At 46.0% G+C, this 21675-nt stretch overlaps 1 protein-coding gene across 2 annotated transcripts in view; it reads left to right on the plus strand.

Annotated features, from left to right (window-relative positions):
* Positions 1-928: 928 nt before the first annotated feature.
* OTOF (otoferlin) overlaps positions 929-21675 on the plus strand; it is an 84846-nt gene continuing 64099 nt past the window's right edge. Inside the window, exons 1-2 of one of the 2 annotated variants that reach the window (XM_033125366.1) lie at positions 929-1215; positions 13997-14055. In XM_033125366.1, coding sequence (XP_032981257.1) covers positions 1137-1215; positions 13997-14055 — 138 coding nt within the window. In that variant the 5' untranslated portion in view covers positions 929-1136. The remainder of the gene's footprint in view (positions 1216-13996; positions 14056-21675) is intronic. The other variant, XM_033125365.1, reaches the window with a different exon arrangement.

The following is a 21675-nucleotide window of genomic DNA, read 5'->3' on the forward strand; positions in this document are numbered from 1 at the left end:
CATTGGTCCTTGGAAATTCTGCCACAGACGTCTGTTCTCCCACACCTAGCAGCTGCTCCAGCCTGTCTCACTACTCCCAGCCTTCTTCATCTCCAGGCCCTAGGACGGGGCGCAGTCAGTGTCCTGGACCTTAAGCATTGCTCTTAGTAGAACATAAGCTTCTGAAGCCTTCACAGTCATGCATCTCCAATCATGCTTAGCCTGGCTCCTGAGCACCCCTCCAGCAGCACCTCCACCCTCCCAGATCCAGTGATCCCAGGACAAGGGGTCAGGACCCAACCTCTTGGGGGTACAATCTCTGTGAGAGCCGGTGAAGAAGTACATTCCCTTCTTCTTTTAGGGCTCCCATTTCTGAGGGACTGGCCACCAGACGCAACCTGGATATTGTCCAGTAGATGCTGATTTTCCAGCTGAGGGGCGCTGGGTTGGGATTTCCACATGGCACAGTGTGACCCGTCCAGAGCAGTCAAGCCTGGCCCATTCAGGTCCCCTGAGCCTTGGGGGCACAAGCAGCCATAGTGGCCAACTTGACTGTGGGGGAGGTGGCATTGGTCACCCAGAAACACCAGTGCAATGTCTAGCATCCTGTGCACACAGATTATTGAAGTTCCTTCTTCCCTATAGGAGGGGGTTCCCCCAGCCACATTCCCACCCCTTCCACACTCATGTCCATTCCCATCTGCCTACTCCTGATGGCAGAAGATTTTGCCTAACAGGGGAAGCAGAGCCCTGCTGAGAGGTGGGCAGGTGGCTGTGCTCCAGGAGCTAGAAGACACCTGAAGCTGGACAGGGCTTTATCTGGGAGCAGGCGGCTGCTGAATAATGAATTCCGACTCTGTGTCTGCACTCCCAGGCTACATGCTGGGTGCACAGCACACACACACTCACACACACACACACACACACCCCGGGCTGACAACTTGGAGGGGCGGGGGCTGGCAGGGCTGTGAGTCTCCGTGAGCCGCTGGAAGGAGCAGCTCAGCTTGCTCGGTTGCCTTGGTCTCTGTGGGCAGCATCGAGGGGGCTCAGGGAGGAGCAGCTGCAGAGAGGAAGAAGGCGTGTGAGCCGCGTTCCCGGGCTTGCTCCTTCACCACCAGCTGCTCCTGCCTGGCAGAGCCCAGGCTCTCCACACCAGCATGGCCCTGCTCGTCCATCTCAAGACGGTCTCAGAGCTGCGGGGCAAGGGTGACCGGATCGCCAAAGTGACTTTCCGAGGTAGGGAAGCCCCTGTTTTGGGGGGACCCCAGCTCTGGGCTGAGGGGAATAAGGCAGGGCCAGAAAGATGGATGGGAAAAGTTCTACCTGGGTTGGAGCAAGGAGGTTTTTCATGAGGAGCCATCTGCCCCTGGCCTGACAGGCCATTGTGATTTCTTGAATCTCAGGGACTCCCGTGTTTCCATGTCTGCATCCGTGTCTGTCTCCCTGCACTTGCCAATGTGCCAGCGCTCAGGGGCAGTGCAGAGCCCTCTGCCTGCAAAGGGTCCTGGGGAAGCAGACATGAGGACCCCATCCCTGGACTCAGGGGGACCCAGGCCGGAGGGGCCCAGTCCTTCAGAGCCTTCCTGGGCCCCCTCCTCCTCTCTCTCTCCCTCCTGAAGGCTGGTTTCCTTGGGCACAGGGTGGGGGGGTGGTGTCTGCAGCCTGGAAGACCCAAGGTGGCGCCTAGAAACCAAGCAGCAGGTAGCTGTCTGGGTCCCAGCATCATGGAATACTATTGGCTTCCCTCAGAGCTGTTCGTGGGCAGGGATCTTGTGAGGCCCACTAGTCTCCCCTCTGTCAGTCCTCTTCCTGCCCTCCTTCCCACTCATGGAGCCAGTGACCATTTACTTTGATCTGTGTGCCAAGTTCTGGGGGCTGAGCATGACCCAAGCCCTGCCCTTTAGGAGCCCAATCCCATAGGGCAGGATGACCAGTGGGCAAATAGGACAGGTGTGTGATATGACAAGAATGGGGCAAGTGCCGCATGCAAGGTACAGAAGCAGCATGCTGACCAGGCTAGTGGCCAGGGAAGGCTTCCAGGAGGAGGTGACACCTCAGCTGAAACCCAAGGGACCAGCAGAAAGGACCAACATGAGGAGGTGAGGACAGAGCAGACAGAGGGGATAGGCTGCCCAAGGCTCAGAAAGGTGCTGAAACGGGGAACAAAATGAGGTTCCATGAGGCGGGAACCCAGAGTGGGTGCAGAAACTAAGGTGGGAAAGATAGGCAGCGCCCAGGCTACATTTACCCTGAGGACAGTGGGAAGCCCCTGAATGCCAGGCTTACCTCTGCTTTATACTCACCTCCACCTCTGCCTCGTCATAGCCCAGACCTCTGGGCCAGGGGCATTTGGGGCAGCCTTTCACCAAAGGCCAGGGTACTCATTAGACGTGGTGGGGTGGGTGGGCTGGGAGAGTGGGGGAGATGCTGAGGGAATGCCACCAGATTAAAGAACAAAGTGAGTGTCGGGGCCCAGGCCAGACACACAGGTGCACCTGTGTCAGGAAGGAGAGGTGAGACCGCTGGGCAGCCTTCCCGGGCACTCTCCGGCAGCAGCCCAGGTACCCACACCACTGCCTCAGTCAGGCCACTGTAGGGCAGGAAGTCCTGGGTTGTCCACACTGTGTGCATAGGGACAGCGGGGAGAGGAGATCATAGTGTCCCGGTGCGCAGAAGGCAGAGGAAGTGGGGGGCTGGGCTGCCTGTTGCTTCCCACACCAGCCCAACGACTGCTTTCTCTGCAGCGCCCTGGATCCACTGCATGCCACCTGCCGGCTTAGCTGGCTTTAGAAAAAGCAGTCCTTTCATCTGTGAAATGTGTCCCTGTGTTGGGCAGGCAGTATAGTATTTGGCTGTTTAGCTACAGGTCGCTATGTTTTTGCACCTATGACAGCAAAGTCCCAGGCTGCACAAACCAGTCCCATTTGCAGGCAGAGGAGCCAAGGCCAGTCGTAAACAGATGTGCATGGCATTCAGGGAGGGGCTGAGGCAAGGTCGCGCCAGCTCACAAGACCTCACCCCCAGCCCTGGCTGCTCAATCCTGCAATCTCCTTTATCTTCTTGTCAACTGGAGTAACCATCCTGTCTATCTGATGCCCACCATTTTCTTTGAGTGCTGGGGCTGACCACACGGACATTAGCCCCTTTGCAACCTGTGTCATCTGGATGGACTGGAGAAACCCACTTCCAAGCTGTGGACACAGGCAGAGCTCTGGGGGAGGGAGTTTCCAGAAAGACTCCTTTAAAACAACCAGAGATACCTCAGACATTCACCTGCTACAGTCAGCAGTTGACAACTATAGACACTCAAAAGACCAACCCTAATAATCCTTTAGAGGAAACCAACCCACTCTAGAATGTTCCAAGGCATCTGGTGCACACAACCTCTGTTGTCCAAGCAAATATGCTGCAGGGAGAAATAAGAAGCTGGTGAACAGTCAGAGGTTCCCCTAATCCCGTGAGTGAAGCTCATGCCAGGTGGGGTGACGGAGGCCTCGGTAAATGGGCCCATTGGCAGTGGCCCAGGTAGACTAGAAGAGCTGGTTGAAAGACAGCTTGACTTTCTGTGCTGTACCACCCAGGACACTTAGGAAGGAGCCCTATGTGGCTGTGGTGGAGAAAGTTCTAGAAGCCCTGGGTCCTACCTACCCCTGGGTTTTACCACTTACTTTGCCTTTCCGACTCTCAGTTTCCGCATCTGTAACATGGACATGATAACACCCACCTCACCAGATTGCTTCAGTGAAACAATAGGTGTGGAAGAGCAACTGATGTATTTGTGAGGCGGTCATTCCAGTTCTCCTTGGGGCAGGCTGCCCTGAGACCCCTATTTCCATGTGGGCCACGCATGCACCAGCATTGTCCATGGACACCCCTCTTCTTCTGCCACCCCAGGTCAGTCAGCCAGCCTACTGGTAGGCTACTCAGAACTCACCACCCATCTCCATCTCTCGCTCTTCTCTCTTACAGCCCCAGCAGCCACAATTCACCTGGTCCTGTACTTATTTATTCATTCACTGAAGGTGCTAATATTTGAGGACAGGCCTAAGACTCTGGGTGTGAAGAAAACACAGCCCCTGCCCAGTAGTCAGACAGGAGACACCAGAAGGCCTGGTCCCTGTCCCTGTCATATATGCAGGCCATAGGGCCTCAGGGCTTGGCTTCCCGTGAACGAGATGAGACAATGGTCTCCATTTAATGCAGAGACCTGCCGTGGGAATCAGGAATGGGCTATCTGAGAAGGAGCCATCTTGACCACAGGTTGCCCTTCGAAGGGAGACCGTATTAGCTTAGGGTTTGTCCTTTCCAACTCCTAAAATAATTCTCAGCACCAATCAGCCATGGAATACAGGGTGGGAAGGGCCTCTAGCGCCTCTAGTCCAACATTATGTCCAGTGTTGAGCCCCATTCAAACCTGAGGGGTACCTGGGCTGTCAGGGATCCAAATGACAGACTGACTGGGCCAGTTCTGTGGTCTCCCTTTACTCTCCATCCCGGAGTTTTCTTGCCAAAATACCAGGTTTGGGGATTTGATCTGTGAGATGGGTGACGTCTGGAGGTTGGATCTGACCTCCACATAATTCATCTGAATGAGTCATTGGCACAAAGATTTGCTTTATCAAGGTTTCCCCCTCGGCCCCACTGACTTTTCCTCCTTACTTCTTCCCCCACTGCACCCCATTACGTTCCCACTGCATTGAACTTCCTGCCATTCCCCCAAAGACGTCAAGCCCTATGTATCTCCAGGCCTCTTGAGATGTTGTATTTCCTCTGCTTGGAGTGACCCCCCCACCCAACCTTGAGAACTCCCATGAATTCTGTTCATCCTTCAAGGCCCAACTCATACATCACCTCCTCTATGAAGCCTTCCCCCTCCCTTGCAGTACTGTGTCCATACTCCTCCCACAGCTCAGCTAGGGCACTTTGTGTCTTAGAAACTGCCCCACTTCTGCATGCTGCACTAACATCCGAGAACATTCAAGATAGGGATCCATCGTAGCTATCCTAAGGGGCCCCATGCGGAAAACAGGTCCTGGTCATCAAAATGAACACCAACGGCTTCCGTCTTTGAGGTATTCAATCTAGTGGGTTTAAATTCTTCTTCCACTGTGGTACTGCCACTCTTTCGCTCAGTTTTCCAACTATGAACCCCCACCACCCCATTTCTATTCAAGAGGCATCAGGGACTGGAAGAGGCCTCAAGAGCCAAGAATTGGAACTCTGGCCCATGTGCCCTCCATCGACCCCCCTCCCCCCCCAGAGGGAGGCTGACCTTGTCCTCTAGCAAATGTTGGAGAGTCCAGCTCTGGCCCACAGGTCGGAAGCAAGAGGGGCTGCACGTGACCCTACCCCATCACTGAATGTGCACTTTCTGAACGTTGCTGCATACAGCTCTGGGTACAGGGTGGGCTTAAAGGCAAACCAGGGACTCACAACCTGAGAGGGGAGAAGAAACGTGTGCAGACCTAATGGAGAAACATTTCTGGACCTGGGGGGTAAGGAGGGCAAGGTGTGCTTAGGGGTAGGGCATACATTGCAACACATTCAGAGGACGGCAGCTTACTTCAGCTACAAAGACCAATGGAAGCTCCAATGAAGGGGCAGAGGAAGAGGAAGAGCAGGGGAGGAGGACGCAGTTCAGCTGGGTCTTGAATAACTGCTTGCACACGTGGAGATACAGAAGGAAGGGTGACGAAGGGTTGCTGTGGGCAGGTGAGGCCATTCTGGGCAAGGGACTGACAGGACCAGAGGCCAGAGGAGGGAAATCTCAGTTACGTACAAGGACTAGAAAGGCCCTAGTTTTGGCCGCAGCAGAGGCTATAGGAGGTGGGTGGGGAGGAAGATGAGCAGGAAAGGAGCATGGGGCCAGGGTGGGTGATTGCATGCTGGGAAGGGATTTGGGCCCGGTCGAGCACAAGGGACAAAATTCCCCCTACTCTTGGCTGCAAGGACCACCTCAGACTCCAAATTAAATTTATTTTCCCCCATTAAAATGGGGGAGTTCTCCCTCTTGATGATACTATGACTTCTATTGAAAACATCTCTGTCATTCCTGGTGAGGGAGGCCCAATGCCCCCAGTCCTGATATGCTCCTGGGATGCCTGGCCTGTGTGTGCATTCTGGCCCAGCCCAGCACCTCCTCTCTCGGAGGACGTGGGGTGGGTGCTGCCCCCCTTGAAAACAGCACATGGGGGACCTTTTAGGACAGCCTGAAGCCCATGGCTGGCTGTGGACACCGCTCCGTGCCTTTCTATCCATCCGAGGTTGTGGCCCACATCCTCTTCTCTTCCCAGCACACACCCGACCCTCACCACCAGGGGATCTTCTTTGCCTGAAGTCCCAGGTGGTGAATGTCCCCCCTCCCACTCAGATTGAGCTGGTGTAAACCTGGGAAAGCAGGCAGACCTGCTAAAAATTCCCCAGGCTTCTGCTTTGATGAGATGAGTGTGTTTTCGTGGTATGGAAATGAACAGAAAACTGTCCTCTGCTACAAAGGCTCTTGGCAAAAATACTGCTGGGAAGGGGTTCAAGAACAGAATACCAAGAACAAATAATTTCCCTGAATTGCAAAGCCCAGGTTATCTTATCCATCTTTCCTGAGGAAAAAAAACTGCATCCGTCCCACCCACTCCCATTCCCAAGTTTCATCCTTCAAAAAAAAAAAAAATTATTAATTTTTTATAATGGAAAACCTCAGATGTATACAAGAGTAGGGGAAATAGTATAATGGCCCCCAACTTCTCCCTGTGCAGTCTTAACAGCCATCAACTCATGGCCAATCTTGTTTTATTTGTACCCTGTCTTACTCCCACATCCCAAATTATCTGGAAACGAATCCCAAACACCGTTCCATTTCATCTATACACATTCAGTACACCGCTATAAAAGATAAAAACTCAAAAAAAAGAGAAAAACCCACGTATTATATCACTCCTAAAAAATTAACAGTAATTCCTTAATACTATGAAATATTTAGTCAGTCATCAAATTTCTAATTATCTCATCAGTGTCATAAATTTTTTTCCAGTTCATTAAAAGCTACATTTTAATGTGTTTTATAAATCAAATATTTAATCATGCACCCATCCTTTCATTCATCCAGGCAACAATATTCATTGAGGGCCAGCTATGTGCCAGGAGCTAGTCTAGGCACTGGGGTGATCGCAGTAAATGAGACAGACGTGGTCCCTGCCCTCAAAGAAAAGGTGGTCATTGCACAAGTCACTGAGCATGCTGAGTATTCTGGAAAGGAAAAGTACAGGGATGAGGCAGCATGAGGCAAAGGAAGCCCATAGACCAGGAAGTCCGGAAGCCACCTGAGAAGGTGAGTCAGAGTTGTTTAGGAAGAGCACATGTGAAGGGAAGTGGGAGCAGTCCAGCAGCCCTGGTACCTTTCAAAATCATCCACCCTGGAGCCCAGCAGACAAAGCTGGAAAAGTTCACGGAGTCCAGGGAGGACATTTTTCTGAGAGGGGTCTAAGCTGATATTGAAGCTGGCCTTTGACAGAGGATAGCATTTTGAAAGGACAAAACCTCCAAGACGCCCCATTACAGGCAGAGGGGCTAATAGTACAAGCACGTAGGTGTACAGATATGTCAAGTGTTTGGGACGTGCTTGCTGGGGTTCGGGTGGGAGTGGGGTGGAGGGGAGGCTGGGGCCCAAACACAGAGGGTCTTCAATGTCATACTGTGGAGTTTGAACTTTGCTTTGTAAGTAAATGGGAATCACCAAAGCTCTTAGCCAGAGAATGAAATGGGAAGATCTGGTTTGGGAACGGATCCTCTGGATGTCAGGACCCAAGGCCAGGAGCCCAGGGAGGGAGCTGGGGCAGTGGTGGAGGCAGAGGGCTGTGCCTCAACAGTGGATGATGATGATAAACTACTTTCTCATAAAGAAAACTTCAGGTCTAGATCACCTCACTGGTAAATTCTAGAAAATATTTAACGAAGAAATAAAACTAATCTTACACAAATGTTCAGAAAATAGAGAAAGAAGAACACTTCATAACTCATTTTATAATATACCAAACCCTAATAAGACATACATAAAGAAAATTAGACACCAATCCGTCAGGAAAAATCATGTAAAAATCCTGAACAAAATATTAGTCAATTGAGTAGCAATATATGAAAGGGATAACACATCATGACAAGTGAGTTTTATCCTAGGAATAAAAGGTTAGTTTAAAATTGGAAAATCAAAATGTTTCACCATATTAATACAAGAGAAAAACCATGAATAGATACAGAAAAAAACATTTGACAAAACCCAACACCCATTTATGATAAGAACTCTCAGCAACCTAAGAATAAAGAGAACTTCCTCCACCTGATAAAGGGCAACTACAAAAAATGCCCAACTAATATCATACTTAATCCTGAAACATTAAACATTAGGATTATGAGCAAGGAAAAGATGTCCACTCTCACCACTTCTGTTCAACATTGTACTGGAGTTGTTGCCAGTGAATTAAGGCAAGAGAAAATACAACTCACACAGATAGGAAAGAAAGAAGTAAAACTGCCCTTTTTCACACACCAACACGGAAAAAAAACCCTAATTGGTTAAGTAGAAAATTAAGGAACCTACATAAAAGTTACCATAATTCATAAATGAATTTAGCAAGGTTTTAGGATCTAAGCTTAATATACAAAAAAATATGTATTTCTATAGAAACAAACCATGTGGAAAATAGAAATTAAAAAGCAATTACTTTTACAATAGCATACTTGTAAAAACCATTAAATATTTAGAAAGAATTTTCACTACAGACTTAAAAGACCACACTAAAAGAAAAAATGCTGAAAGAAAGAAAAGAAACCCAAATATGGAGAAAATATATTGTGCTGATAGATTGGAAGACTCAGAATTGTTAAAACGTCAGTGCTCCACAAACTGATCTATAGACTGACTACAATCCTAAATAAAAATCACAACAGGCTGTTTTGTAGAAATTGAAAATTACTTTAAAATTTATGTGGACATGCAAATGATCTAAAATAGCCAAAGCAACTTTGAAAACGGAGAAGAAAGTTGGAAGAGTTACACTTTGATTTGATTGACTAGAAATAATATATTGATTGTGCGGTGATTATACGAGTATATGCATTTATTGAAACATCATTGAGTTGTGCGCTTCAGATCGGTGAACATAAATTTTACCTAGTTTTTAAAAAAAGCGAATCACACCTAAAATACCTAAAACTTGTTATATAAGATGGGGAAGAAAATTGTTCCTTATTATATACTACTAAAAATATGCTACAAAATGTGATTCATAATAAAGGAGACCATTTTTATATTTAAGACATCGCTTAACTATCTAAAAGACTCATAGCAGTTTCTTTTTGGGTGATGAACTATGCACCAAGTGTATAAGCACTAGCATTTCCTCCATTTTATAGATGAGGAAACTTAGGCCAAGAAAGGTTAAGTTCTTTGAGGGCTCCTGGCCAGCGAGTGGCAGAGCTGGGGTTTGAACTCGGGCAGTCTGGCCCACAAGCCTTATCACTATCAGATGGCCCCTTGTGCTTGGAAGGGAGTTGATGCTTTACTCAGACTTTCATAGAAAGTCTCTTGCTGATCCTCACTGTGGTTCCGGGATGCAGGCCGTTCCAGGATAATGGCCGCAGTTTACAGATGACGGCTCTGAGACCCCGAGGGGCTGAATAACCAGCGTCAGGCCTCCGGACCCTGAGCGGCAGCACCAGCCCCCAAACCTACCTCCGCCTGGCTCTTTTTCTGCACGCAGGGATGCCTGGGCTTCACCTCCTGGTGCTCGTGGGAGTAGCTGGCCTTCCAGAAGGAACAGGCTGATCTGAACTGGGGAGGATGAAAATAGCAGGGCCACCACTCCTGAGCTGCTGTGGAGGAACAGAAGGCGAGCAGATTTGGGGATGTCAGAGCATTGCAGCTAGGAATGGGGTACTTGCCAAGCCACCCTCCATGTAGTCCATCCCAAGCACTGCAGACAGTGAGGTTTCGCTGATTTTAGATAACGAAAGGGAATAGTGACAGGTCTGAGTCACAAGCAGAGTGTTTCACTCTATTTCTAGCTCACACGGGGTAAAGAATAATGGCACTGATATAGGCCACAGGGCTAGGTCCTGGGCAAAACAGTGATGTTCCTGAAGCTTGTCCTCAGGAGCTTCTCCTTTCCCTTTAGATGCTGCCCACTCTGTGCTCTCTCAGGACCCTAGGACCACTCCCCACAAGGTCTTCCTTCTGTGGGCTGCGCCGTAAAGGGGGACCCTTTTCATTTTTCCCTTCACCATCAGAACTCACCTGTCCTGCGTGCGTTCTGCAGCTTCAGGGCTCCGTTCTTGGCTCCACACTTCCCAACTTGGCTCCACTGTTCTCTCCGCTCGGTTGTCCCTTCTCTCGCCCGCCTCCCCAATCTCTCCACATGCAGAGCTAGACCCACCAATCTTCCAGGGTCCAGGGAATGCCCAGCCTTCTACAATGCCTTCCTTGATCTGCTAAGTTGAGGCCATTTCTCCTTTTCCTGTGTTCTCACTTTACTTACACTTTTTTCGTGTCAAGGACCAAATTTTGCCTCATACAGTAGACTTTTCCATGTCTCACCTATCTGCCATCTGGATTGTAATAAGCTGCTTCAGGTAGCATCCCGATTCGAATTATCTTTGTACACTCCCCACCCTGCCCTCCCCCAGAGCCCAATGCTGAATAGCTGACCCTCTTGCATGTGGGAATACAAGACTAATAGCACAGGCTAACAACACAGTCCTTACATGCCTGCCTTTGCTCAACGGCTGGCTCTAACGAGGTAAACCGTCTGGAAGAGGGAGCTGTTTTGTGCAGATGGGGTGTTTTGTACCCTTAAGTCACGTCCCATAAAAGGCTAGCACTCCATCCTGCGTATGAGACAACAGCTGAGCTCGCCTTCATCTCAGAGGGTCGCTGCAATCCAGATATTTTAAAATGGCGAATGGCATACAAGTTATTTCTATTAAGCTTTGGACTTCTGAGCCCCTCCACTTGGGTATATCCGATGTCATGGCACTTATTACAGTTGCGAGCACAGAGTCAGCTATCCAAATTCATTGATTGACTCAAGAAGGAGTTTATTTCAAACCAAACAGCTCAGCTAGCTCATGAGCAGCTACCTCTGAATGAAACATGGAACATAAGAATCTCATGGAACATAAGATGCTGTTCCATGTTCCCATCTAATCTCACTCTATCCACAAAAGCCTCCCCACTGCCGAGAATAGGCTATTTTCTTTCTCTCAAGATTTCTTCTAAATCTTCTCTGTGTCAAGAAAGGTGACTGGATATTGGGGTTTAAAATGGTTTTGTCTGAAAGCCATTTAAAATGGAGCTGAAATTTCAACAGGACTGGTGCTGAGGGGAGTAGATGGTAAGGGGAGATGAACTTGGAAAGAGAGATGAGGTTAGCAATCCCCACTGCTAAGTTGGAAGGGATGACAGAGGTCCCTTGACTCTGTCGTAATGAATAGAAAAGGAACAAGGGAATGATTCCTGCCACTGTTTGTACAACCCTCCTAAAAAGTGGCTTTTCAAAAATGCTTAAGGACATTCTCTTTTCTTAGTAAGTTGCCCTTTTCACTGTTTCTGTACCATTGATTTAATTTGTTTCAGCAACCCCCTTTTTATAATATCTAAAGGTAAAATTTAACTCATCCTGTTTGACAATATTCACCACGTTTAAATCCCTAGGGCCTAAGGCATTGAAGCTTTACTGCATTTTGAAACAGAGCCCTACTGTATAAATTTTGCAATGGCTAACTCACTGCATTTCACGTCCTCTCTAACGAGATATAGGAAATACGCAAGCAGAGGAGGCTTTGAGCCTCCGTGCATGTTGGAACCCTGACACCATCCTGGATGGTTCCTGCCCCCTCCCACGGAGCTGCTTCATTTTCCCCCCGGGAGATGCTTGAGCACAGCCATATCTGAGGCTCATTATGATCTTCCAGGATGAAAAGGCCTTTGATTATTCAGAGTGTGGGCCATTGGGGAAGCCCGAGTGCACAGACATGCTCACCTGATTCTCCATTTACATTATGTTACCTGTGGGAGAAATTAAAAGAAGCTCTCATGTTGGGATTGAAAATGGTTTTAAATCCACCATCTCTCGTGTTTCCCTCTCTTACCTTGGCTGCCTTCCGGTTTGTTGCTGAGGTTTTTCTTTTGGTGTTTTGTTTTGTTTTGTCCCCAGCTAGTGCTAAAGAGTCTACCTTTCCCATCTGTCTACTCACATCTATTTTCTATGGATATAGCTTCTGCTTTATGGCTTCTTTCTGATTATCTCAGAGGCAACTCCTCCCCACATGCCCACCATACTACACACACACACATACACACACACACACACACACACACACCCTTCTTCAGACCATCTACCTGACTCTAACATCAAACCTCTATCCTCCTTGTCAGGGGATAGCTCTGGACTGAACTAGGACTTGCTTCTAAGCCGTAAAAACCAGGCAAGCCCTGGAGATTTCTGTACCAATATTCTTATTAGACAAGCGGGGCAACTGAGGCCAGAGGAGAGAAGTTAGTTCCCAGGGGGAGCAAGCCTGCTTTACTGAGCCTCCTTCTTCATCCACCCCCACCCCATCGCTCGCCTCGACCCCTCCCTGACCTGGCGCGGGTCACACCTGGTCTCCCTGGTTTTCTGTGGGGCGAAGAGCATTGCCTGCCCGACCAAGTCCTCTCCTGGGTCCCCAGCCTGCCTGTTAGTGACAACCCAAGCTGACCCTCAGAATGGGACTGAGTTCAACCTTGAGACAGCCCTTCAACAAAATGGTCTGCTGGTTTAAGTTGGGGGGGATTTAATTGTTTTTTCTTTTAATTACAAAAGTAAAGCATGGTCACTGAAAAAAAAATTCAAACTCAAATGTATCCAGTAAAAAGTCAAAGTATGCTGCTCTCCACCTCCTCTCACTCCCTGGCCCCTGCTCATAGAAATTACAGTCCCTGCCCATGTGCCTTTTCTCTTTCCTCCCCCAGCCCAAACCATATTTATTTTTTCTTCTCTGTACCACTTCTCTATCTCATGCAAAATTGTATTTTGAGGTACATAATGCATGGTGTTGAACTAGCCATGTGTTCCAGTTCCCTACCCTCCTTTGCTTGAGTCAGCTCCCTGAGAGCGAGGAACCACCCGTCTATCCCAAGGCCCCCAGACGCGGCCTGGTACATCGCAGACTCCACTGAATGTTTCTCAGTGACCTGAACCGGCTTATGTCCCCCACACATTGCCCACTCCATCCCCCTTCCAACCTGCTCTCATCCTCTCCTGGTTATGATTCTTCAAGCAATCTGGGCCACTGGATGGGCGAGAAAAGCAGGCAGCTTTACTTCTGCCCTGGTGGGTTGTCTATGAATCTGGGGCGGTGGTGGGGTCTGGGAAAATGTGTGTCCATATCACCCTCCCTATTACCTGTGCCAGTGGGGAAAGAAGACAGAATATGGGAGAAACCACCGATGCTTTCCCCTCTGCTAAGGCTTACAGAAAAATGAGTGAGAATGGAGGAAGGCCCTTGGCTTACAGGGAAGAAGGTCTGGATGCTCCAGGTTGTCCCGGGGCCTGGTTTGGGCAGGAGGTCCTGGGCCTGGCTACAGACGCTGTCATAGGAGGGGGCTATCATTCGGCCCGGTGTCCTCTGCCCTCAGGGCCAGGCATGTGCTCAGGGCAGCCTCAGGCCAGGGAAAGCCAGCAGAGCTGAGGAGACCACAAAAGGAGGCCAAGAAAGCCACCGGGAAGGCAGCATGGTGGAGAAAAGGGACGGAGGTTTCATGGCCTTTGACCTGCCTACCTCACAGGACTGTGGAAAGGGTCAGCTAAGACACTATGGGAACTCGCCTCCTTCTAGACAGTGCTGCACAAGGCATGCGGTCCCATGGTTGTAACGAGTGCTGTGTGAACCCAAATGCTGTCATGACAACTATCAGGTCAAGAGGTCTGACCCCACGCTTGTTGTCCAGGGGGGTCTGACTTTAAAATTTCCTCTTTCCCCCACTTAGGGCAATCCTTCCACTCCCGGGTCCTGGAGAACTGTGAGGATGTGGCCGACTTTGACGAGGTAGGACGCCATGATGCGGGGAGCCAAGCCCTGGCCCAGAGGGGGACAAGCACCTTCCTGCCTCCTGGGAGCGAACTGGCCCCAAATCCTAGGAGGCAGGCTTGCTCAGGGCTCCTCATCTCTGGTTTGCTTCCTGGGAGGGAGCCTCCCGCCCCCCTGCACCCAGATCCCTCTCAGGGACCTCTGCATAGGAGCATCCCCTGCAGAGCGACTGGCACAGTGGCAGTCCAGGACTAACCAGTGGCCTGCTACCCAGGTGGGGGACTTCTGTTTTCTTTGGAGAAAGGGTCACAGATGTTACAGGTCCCCAGCTGAGGTCCCAGCAGGCCTAGAGAAGGGGCTTCCCTCCCCATGTTCCCTGGGCATGAGGAGCGGCCAGGCTAAGCCCACCTGGCTTCTAGCAAAGCCAGTCTCACAGGGACCTCACCCCTTTCTCTCTAAAAGCTAGTGGGGAATCCCCCCACTGTGTCTCCCCAATAAGCTTTTCTATTCTATCCCTTTTGATCTCAGGCTCAGAGAGTTGAGTCTTGCCCCAGTGTATGGCACATTATTTCATTGGTCCCTCCAAGGCCCAACTCTTGTTTTCATGTATGTATGTATTTATTATGTATATATTCTCTTTTATTCTCATATTCTTTCCTTCCATAGACAACCCTTCTAATGTGTATCTCTTGGTTTCAAAATTTTTATTGTCTTGTGAGCATATAATTTATGTTTATTTAAGTGGTATTGTGTTATGTATTTCATTTTGTTTCACTGAGCACCTTTTTAAAGTTCCATCCCTCTTGCTATGTTAACCTGTTGCTTCTACCTGCAGTACATGTTCCATGGGACACATCTAACACATAGGGCGAGCAACCATCCTGGCTTGCCTGGGACTGAGGGGGGTTCGTGGAACACAGACTTACAGGGCTAAAAGTGGAAAAGGCCTAGTCAAACCAGGATGGCTTGGTCACCCTACACGTTTCACCTACCCACACCCCCGTGAGGAGCCCTCAGCGTGCCTCCCACTCCCCACCACCAGAAATGCAATGAATATTCTTAGGCATGTCCCCTTTGGACCTCTGTGAGCATTTCTCTGGGATATATACCTGGACTTGGGATTGCTCTCATAGGGTATTTACACACTTAATTTGACCCAGCACTGCCAAGCCACGGTCTACACTTCCACCACCAGTGCATGTGGATCGCTGTTTCCCATATCCTCATCTACACCGGACGTTATCCAGCTTTCTGATTTTCACCAGTCTCACAGTGATACCTCATTATTGTTGTAATGATACATTTAAGGTTTCTTGCTTATAAATTGTCTGTCCATAGTCTCTACCCTTTTTTCTTATCAGTATAGCTATCTTTTTCTTATTAATTTGCAAGAGCTCTTTGTATGTTCTAGGTATCAATCCCTTGTTGGTTTTAGATATTGAAAATATCCTCTCCCAATCTGCTATGTATCTATTAACTTTCTCCCTGGTGCCCCTCATTAACTAGAAGTCCTTAATCCTGGTGTGTTTTCACGTGTTGCTGAAAAAGTCTTTACACTCTTCTAGATTACAAATACATTTTCCTACATTTTCTGATTCTGTGACTGTATCTTTTACCTTGTATGTGGTTTAGCTAGAGGTGCAGTTTTATTTTTCTCCATGTAAGAAATCATTTTTCCTAACATCAACTTGCTAAGCAATCATCTTGTCTCCATTTATTGTGTGTTAAGGTCTATGTCTGAACATTCTATTCTATCCCTTTAGTCTATTTGTCTGTTCTCGAAATTTACCACACTGCATTAATTAATATGACTTTTCTGTATGTCTTAATATCTGGTGAAGCAAATTCCCTCTCTTTAGTCTTCTTTTTTAAAGTTGACCTATTTATGGAACTTTATCTGTACAGATAAATTTTAAAGTAAGGTTATCAAGGTCTTCCAAAAACCAGCTGAAATTTTGATTAAATTTCATTGAACTTAAAAATTAACTTAGGAAGATGTCAATTTTTTATAATATTAAATCGTTTAGTCAAATTATCAACCATACTTTACTAGGATTTTAAAGTTTTCTACATAGAAGTCTTATGCATTCTTGACTATTTTCTAGACGCTTTATGGTTTTGTCATCATCATGAATGGTATCTTACTTTTATTACATTTTTAGTTGATTATTGCTGGCACAGAGAAATGCTTTCCATTTCTTTTTTTATCTGGCAAACTTGGTGAACTCTTTCTCATTTTAATAGTTTGTCTATTGGTCAGTTTTTCTTGTGTATATGATAATATTATCTACAGAAATATTTTATCTCTTCCTTTGCGTTTCGACCTCCTTACTTCTTTATCTTCCCATAGAGTATTGGCCGCGATCTCTAGTTCTAAGCTAAACAATAATGACGTGGTTGTATAGCCTTTCTGTGTTCTCCTCATTAAAGGAAATAAATGCATTGAAGTTTTGTCATCAAATAAATTGTAATAGGATCTTACTAGTTAATCTTGTCTTACTAGTTTAGTGAGAGTTTTTTTAATAAAAACTTTATTATAAAAAGTTCAAAGTTTGTTTAACTTTATCGAAAGCTTTTTCTTCATTGATTTAGACAATCATAATTTGCTCCTTTAGTATATTTCATAATGTATTATTTTGGATAGAGTCAACGGACAAATATTTTTATTTAGGATTTTTGCAGCTAAATATATAAAATTCTTATAATTGCATAATACATAACATTTTCTGGAACAACAAATAAAATAGGAATTTATTCTTCCTTGACATGTTGAAAGAATCAAATGTAAAAACATCTAAGTCTGGACAGCTTGGGAAAGGCAGCTCTTCAACTCCCTTGTCAATTTCTCAATGTCTTCTTGCACCAATTCTGGTTTGTTATATTTTTCTAGGTATTTTTACATTTCATCTAGGTTTACAAATTTATTAGCACATATTCAATTGTAATGTTTTTAAATTGTTTTAAAATCTTTTTTGTGCCTATAGGTATTTCCAGCTTTTTATTTAATATTTCATTTATTTGTATCTTTGTTAATAAGATCTGTTTATCTTATTAATCTTCATAAAGAACCAGTTTTGGCTTCATTAATCTTTCCTGTTGTTCTCCATTTCATTGATTTCTGTCCTTTTTCTAATTATTTCCCTTCTGTCTGTTTATTTTCTTTTGCTCTGTGACTCTTTTTCCAACTTTTTGGGTGCTATGCCTATTATTTTTATCTTTCTTATTTCTTAATAAACATATTTAATGTTATACATTTTGCTGTATATACAATTTTACCTGTATCTTACAAAATTTTATATGTAGTGTTTTCATTCTTATTCAGTTTTGAACATTTCTTACAGTACTTTATGATTTTCTTTTAAACCTAAGTTACATAATAATATGTTAGTTTCCAAGTATATATGACATTGTAGCTCCTTATTTTATTCACTTCCAGTTTTATTGCATTACAATCAAAGAACATAGTCATATAATACTGACCCCATGGAATTTATTGAGACTTCTATTATGGCCTATTCATGGTCATAAATGCTTCCTCTGCTTAAAAGCAATAGATTCAGTGTAGGGTTCTATATATAGTTCAATATAAACTCAAGCTTATATTATTTTATATAAACTCAAGCTTATTAGTTATATTATTCGATTTTCTGCTTGTTTTTCTCTGCTTGGTCTATCAGTTTAAAAAATGACTGTAATAGAGTTTCCTACTACAATTGTTGATTTACATATTTCTCCCTGCAGCTCTGTCAGTTGTTGCTTGATGTGTTTTGAAACTGTATTACTAATTGCCTATATGCTCATGATGGCTGTATCTTCTAGTCTATTTTTGTTTTTACTGAATTTAATGTCCTTCTTGGTTTCTTATGATATTTTTGCATTAATTTCTATTTTGCCAGATATTAAGGTTGCTAACTTAGCTTATTTTGCTTTATTTGCTTGGTATATCTTTTTCAACCGTTTTATTTTCTTGGTGTATTTTTTTCTTTTTATTTTTAATATTTCTGTGTTTTCAAATTCAAGTATGCCATCTTAGGGCATGTATTATTAGATCTGATTTTCTTCCACACTATGAGAGTCTTTGTATTTTAATCAATCAGTTTTATCCATTTACATCTATTGTAATTGCTATTATTATAAGGCTTATTTCTACCACCATCTTATTTTATATTTTCCACTTACTGTACTTTTTGTTGTTTGCTTTTTTATCCTTTCCAGCTTCCCATTGAGTAGATCAGATTTTCTTCTGTTAGTTGAAAAGTTATACATTCTATTTTTGTTTCAAGATAGTTACCTTTACTCATGTTTATGTATCTCTATTAATAGTGTAAACAAATCAATAATCATAATTTCCCCTAACGTGACAAGTACTTTAATACTCTCTCTCATGCCTCTTTGATTTCCCCACCTCAGCCCACATCCTCATGCTGATATTATGTAGATTAGAATTTTAATTCTAGATTCTTATGAATGTGTGTTCTCCTTTCTTTTATTTGTGCTAGACTTCTTTTTTCTTTTCTAAAACAACAGTAGTCTTTACCAGATATTTGATCACCTTTATTTCTCATATCTCTTTTAGCATCTTTGGAATTGTTTTTCTTCTCATTTGAGTACTTCCTCCAAAAGCATTTTTAATTTGGGTCTTTGTGTAACAAACTTAAAGCTCTGTAAACTTGAGAATATTTTTCTTATTTCTTCCAGTTTGAATAAGAGTTTCATTAGATATAAAATTCGAGGTTCAAACTTCCTTCACCACTTCAAAAATATTATTCTATCTTTCTGTTGAGTAGTCTGATGACCATCTGATTCTTGTAACTTTGCGGATGACCTTTGTTTCTCTCTGGGAAAAAAAAGTGTAATTCCTTTATCTTTGATATTCTTGAACTTATTATAATGTGTTTAATTGTGGGTTTCCTATCTCTCCTGTTTTGCACTATTTTGCAATCTCTTTCAAATTGAGGGCCTTTCATCTTTCATTTATTACAGAAAATTCTATCTCCATTATTGTTTTCAAATATTCCTTCCATTCAGTTTTTATATTGTTCTCTCCTCTGCAACTCCTATTATCAGATGTCAGTACTTCTAATTGCTGTTTCTTTTATACACACACACACACACACACACACACACACACACACACACTAAATCTTTTCCTGCTGTCTTCTGAGGGAGTTCTTCAAATTGATCTAAAAAATTCGCTAATTTGTTCTTTTTAAAAATTATTTCTTATCCTTGTTTCATTGCTAATGTATATATTTATGATCCATTTGCTCTAATGTTGCAGCCCACCTAGTTGGTATATACTGTTCAGTGTACTGTCTTTCTTTTATGGAAGAGGTCCTCTCCAAGTGTCTCTTTACTTTTCCCTGTTCAACTTTCCCTGGTATGAGCAACTCTGTCTGCTAACAAGTATTGGGGAAATATCAAAAACCGGCTGTGCCAGTCCCTAGGGGTTGAAGGGCAGGCATGAGCACAAGGAAGGGCCCTGGTCACCAAAGAAACAGAGTAAGGCTCTCATCTCTGAGTCTTTAAGGAGAAACATGGTTGACAGAAGGCATTCTAGATTTTTAATAAACGATCTTTATGGATTTAGAAAGTATAAGCAGCTGGTCTATCAATACCTTTTTCATCAATGCTCATCACAGTAGCACTGCTGTCATAATTTTATCAGTTAAGGAGCAGGCAACAATCGCCCAGACGTAATGCCAGGGAAAGGTAAGAGCAGAACGTACAAAGATTTTCTCCGACCTATTCTCCCAGTGCTGCTTCTATTCACTCCTGGCTCAAGCTGGGTAGCCTCTATCTTCCCCACACACATCAGCTCAAACAGCCTTCGGTCTCCCTGGGTTTCTCATATTTGTTTTTCTATTTGTTTGTTACTTCCTGGAATCCTTATTTCCCTCCTGCTTCTATAGTTTCCGCAGGGTTGATTTTGGGGCAGAACCAACAGTCTTAAGTCACGATTTTGGCACCAAGCAGCAGCTCTGCTGTGACAACCAGAATAGCTTACCCCTTCTTGCCTAGACGTCACTTTTTATGAGGATAACTGGCTGTGTTTGGTCTGAGAAGGACTTCATGGCAGGTTATTCTGTTTGAGGATGGCATTTAGCTGAGCAGCCACCAGCTTGATGGGCCACCGAGAATCTCCGTCCTCTCCTCACTTTGGGCCCATCCCACACGGTGCAGTTGCGTCCACAGGCCCAGAGCCACAGACACAGCGGAGCAAGGCCTCAACCTTCTCCCTGGGCTAGGGAGTCACCATTGACCAGCCCAGCCCCCAGGCTGTGCCCTCTCCAAGGAGAGTTCTGTTCTGCACTTCTCCCTTTCCTGGCTGTGTGAATTTCTGCCTCAGCTTCTAAGCTTCAGCTACTCCTGTTGTCAACTGGGGCTGATGATGGGTATGAAGTCTCTTTGCAAAATGATGAACAAAATGAGGGATTGTGGTGACGATATCCATTCTAGGATACTCAACGAGCTGTCCTGGCCTCAGGCGAACCCCAACACAGAATCTGCTCACTCCCTTCCTCTCCTGGTTTCCTCAGTTAAGGCCCTGAGAGGGAGGGGCTGGTTGAGTGAACATGGAGACAGCCCAGCCCAGTCTGTCAACGTCTTGCCTCCTTGGGCCTTTGGCCCCAGTCAAGCAGGCAAAGCATCTGACTCCATCCTTTTCACCAAGTCTCCCAGGGGACATGTCCACCCAGGCTTACAGCCAGTGAGCAACCCGATGCCCTTTCCAAGGACGTTGCCACTCCTTTCCATTAACTGTACCCTGGGACACCTGAGCCACAGGTATACATGACATTCAAAGTTAATCACCATGTCCTTCCTGTTCCCAGCTCCCCCCAGCCCAGGACAGGTGGAGAGTCAGTCCCTGTGGCTCCCAAGCATGGGACCACATTCTGAGCACCTAATGTGTGCCGGGCCCCAGGCTAGAGATACCCAGAGGGAGAGGCAGGCTCAACAACACAGGAGGATCTGTGCAGGAATCGGGCACAGGGGAGCCTCCAGGTGAGTGTGGAGAGACCGAGGAGGAGGCAGAAGCCAGGGAGTTATGAGCAAAAGTACACAGCCGTGTCAGAGAGTGGTACCAAGATGGGGAGCTCTGGTTCTCACCTGAGGAAAGTCCTACTCACCCCCGGGTGGACAGGGAATTTCCTGGTTGTTATAATGGGGAACCCACAGGCACTTAGTGGAATGGGGGCAAGGATGCTAAATGACTTGGGGCGCTCAGGCCCTCCCACACTACAAGGACTTGTCCATCACCCCCCACCCTGCCCCAGAAGCCCCACTGGAAGATCATGACAGCAGTTTCTAGCAGCAGCACTGTGCTGCTTCCTCTTTCATCCACAGCAACCCACAGGGGATGAAACTCAGGCTCAGAGAGTACGTGTCCTTCCCAAGGTGACAGAGCTCTAAATGGCAAAGCCATTCACTCACTTAGGTTTGATTCTAAGCCCCCTCTGGATGCAACAGTCGAAAGCTGCTTCTGAGCCTGACCCCCAGTACCTCTGCAGGACCTTGTTGGGATCTTTCCATGTCTCTGCCCCCATTTCTCCCGCTGAGAAGTGACCTGTAGCCTGGCTGCCACTGGTCAGCAGTACACACCCCACAAAGCAGGGGAGGCAACCCTCCCAACCCCTG

The sequence above is a fragment of the Rhinolophus ferrumequinum genome, chromosome 13, assembly GCF_004115265.2.
Source record: "Rhinolophus ferrumequinum isolate MPI-CBG mRhiFer1 chromosome 13, mRhiFer1_v1.p, whole genome shotgun sequence".
In the NCBI taxonomy this organism is placed as follows: Eukaryota; Metazoa; Chordata; class Mammalia; order Chiroptera; family Rhinolophidae; genus Rhinolophus; species Rhinolophus ferrumequinum.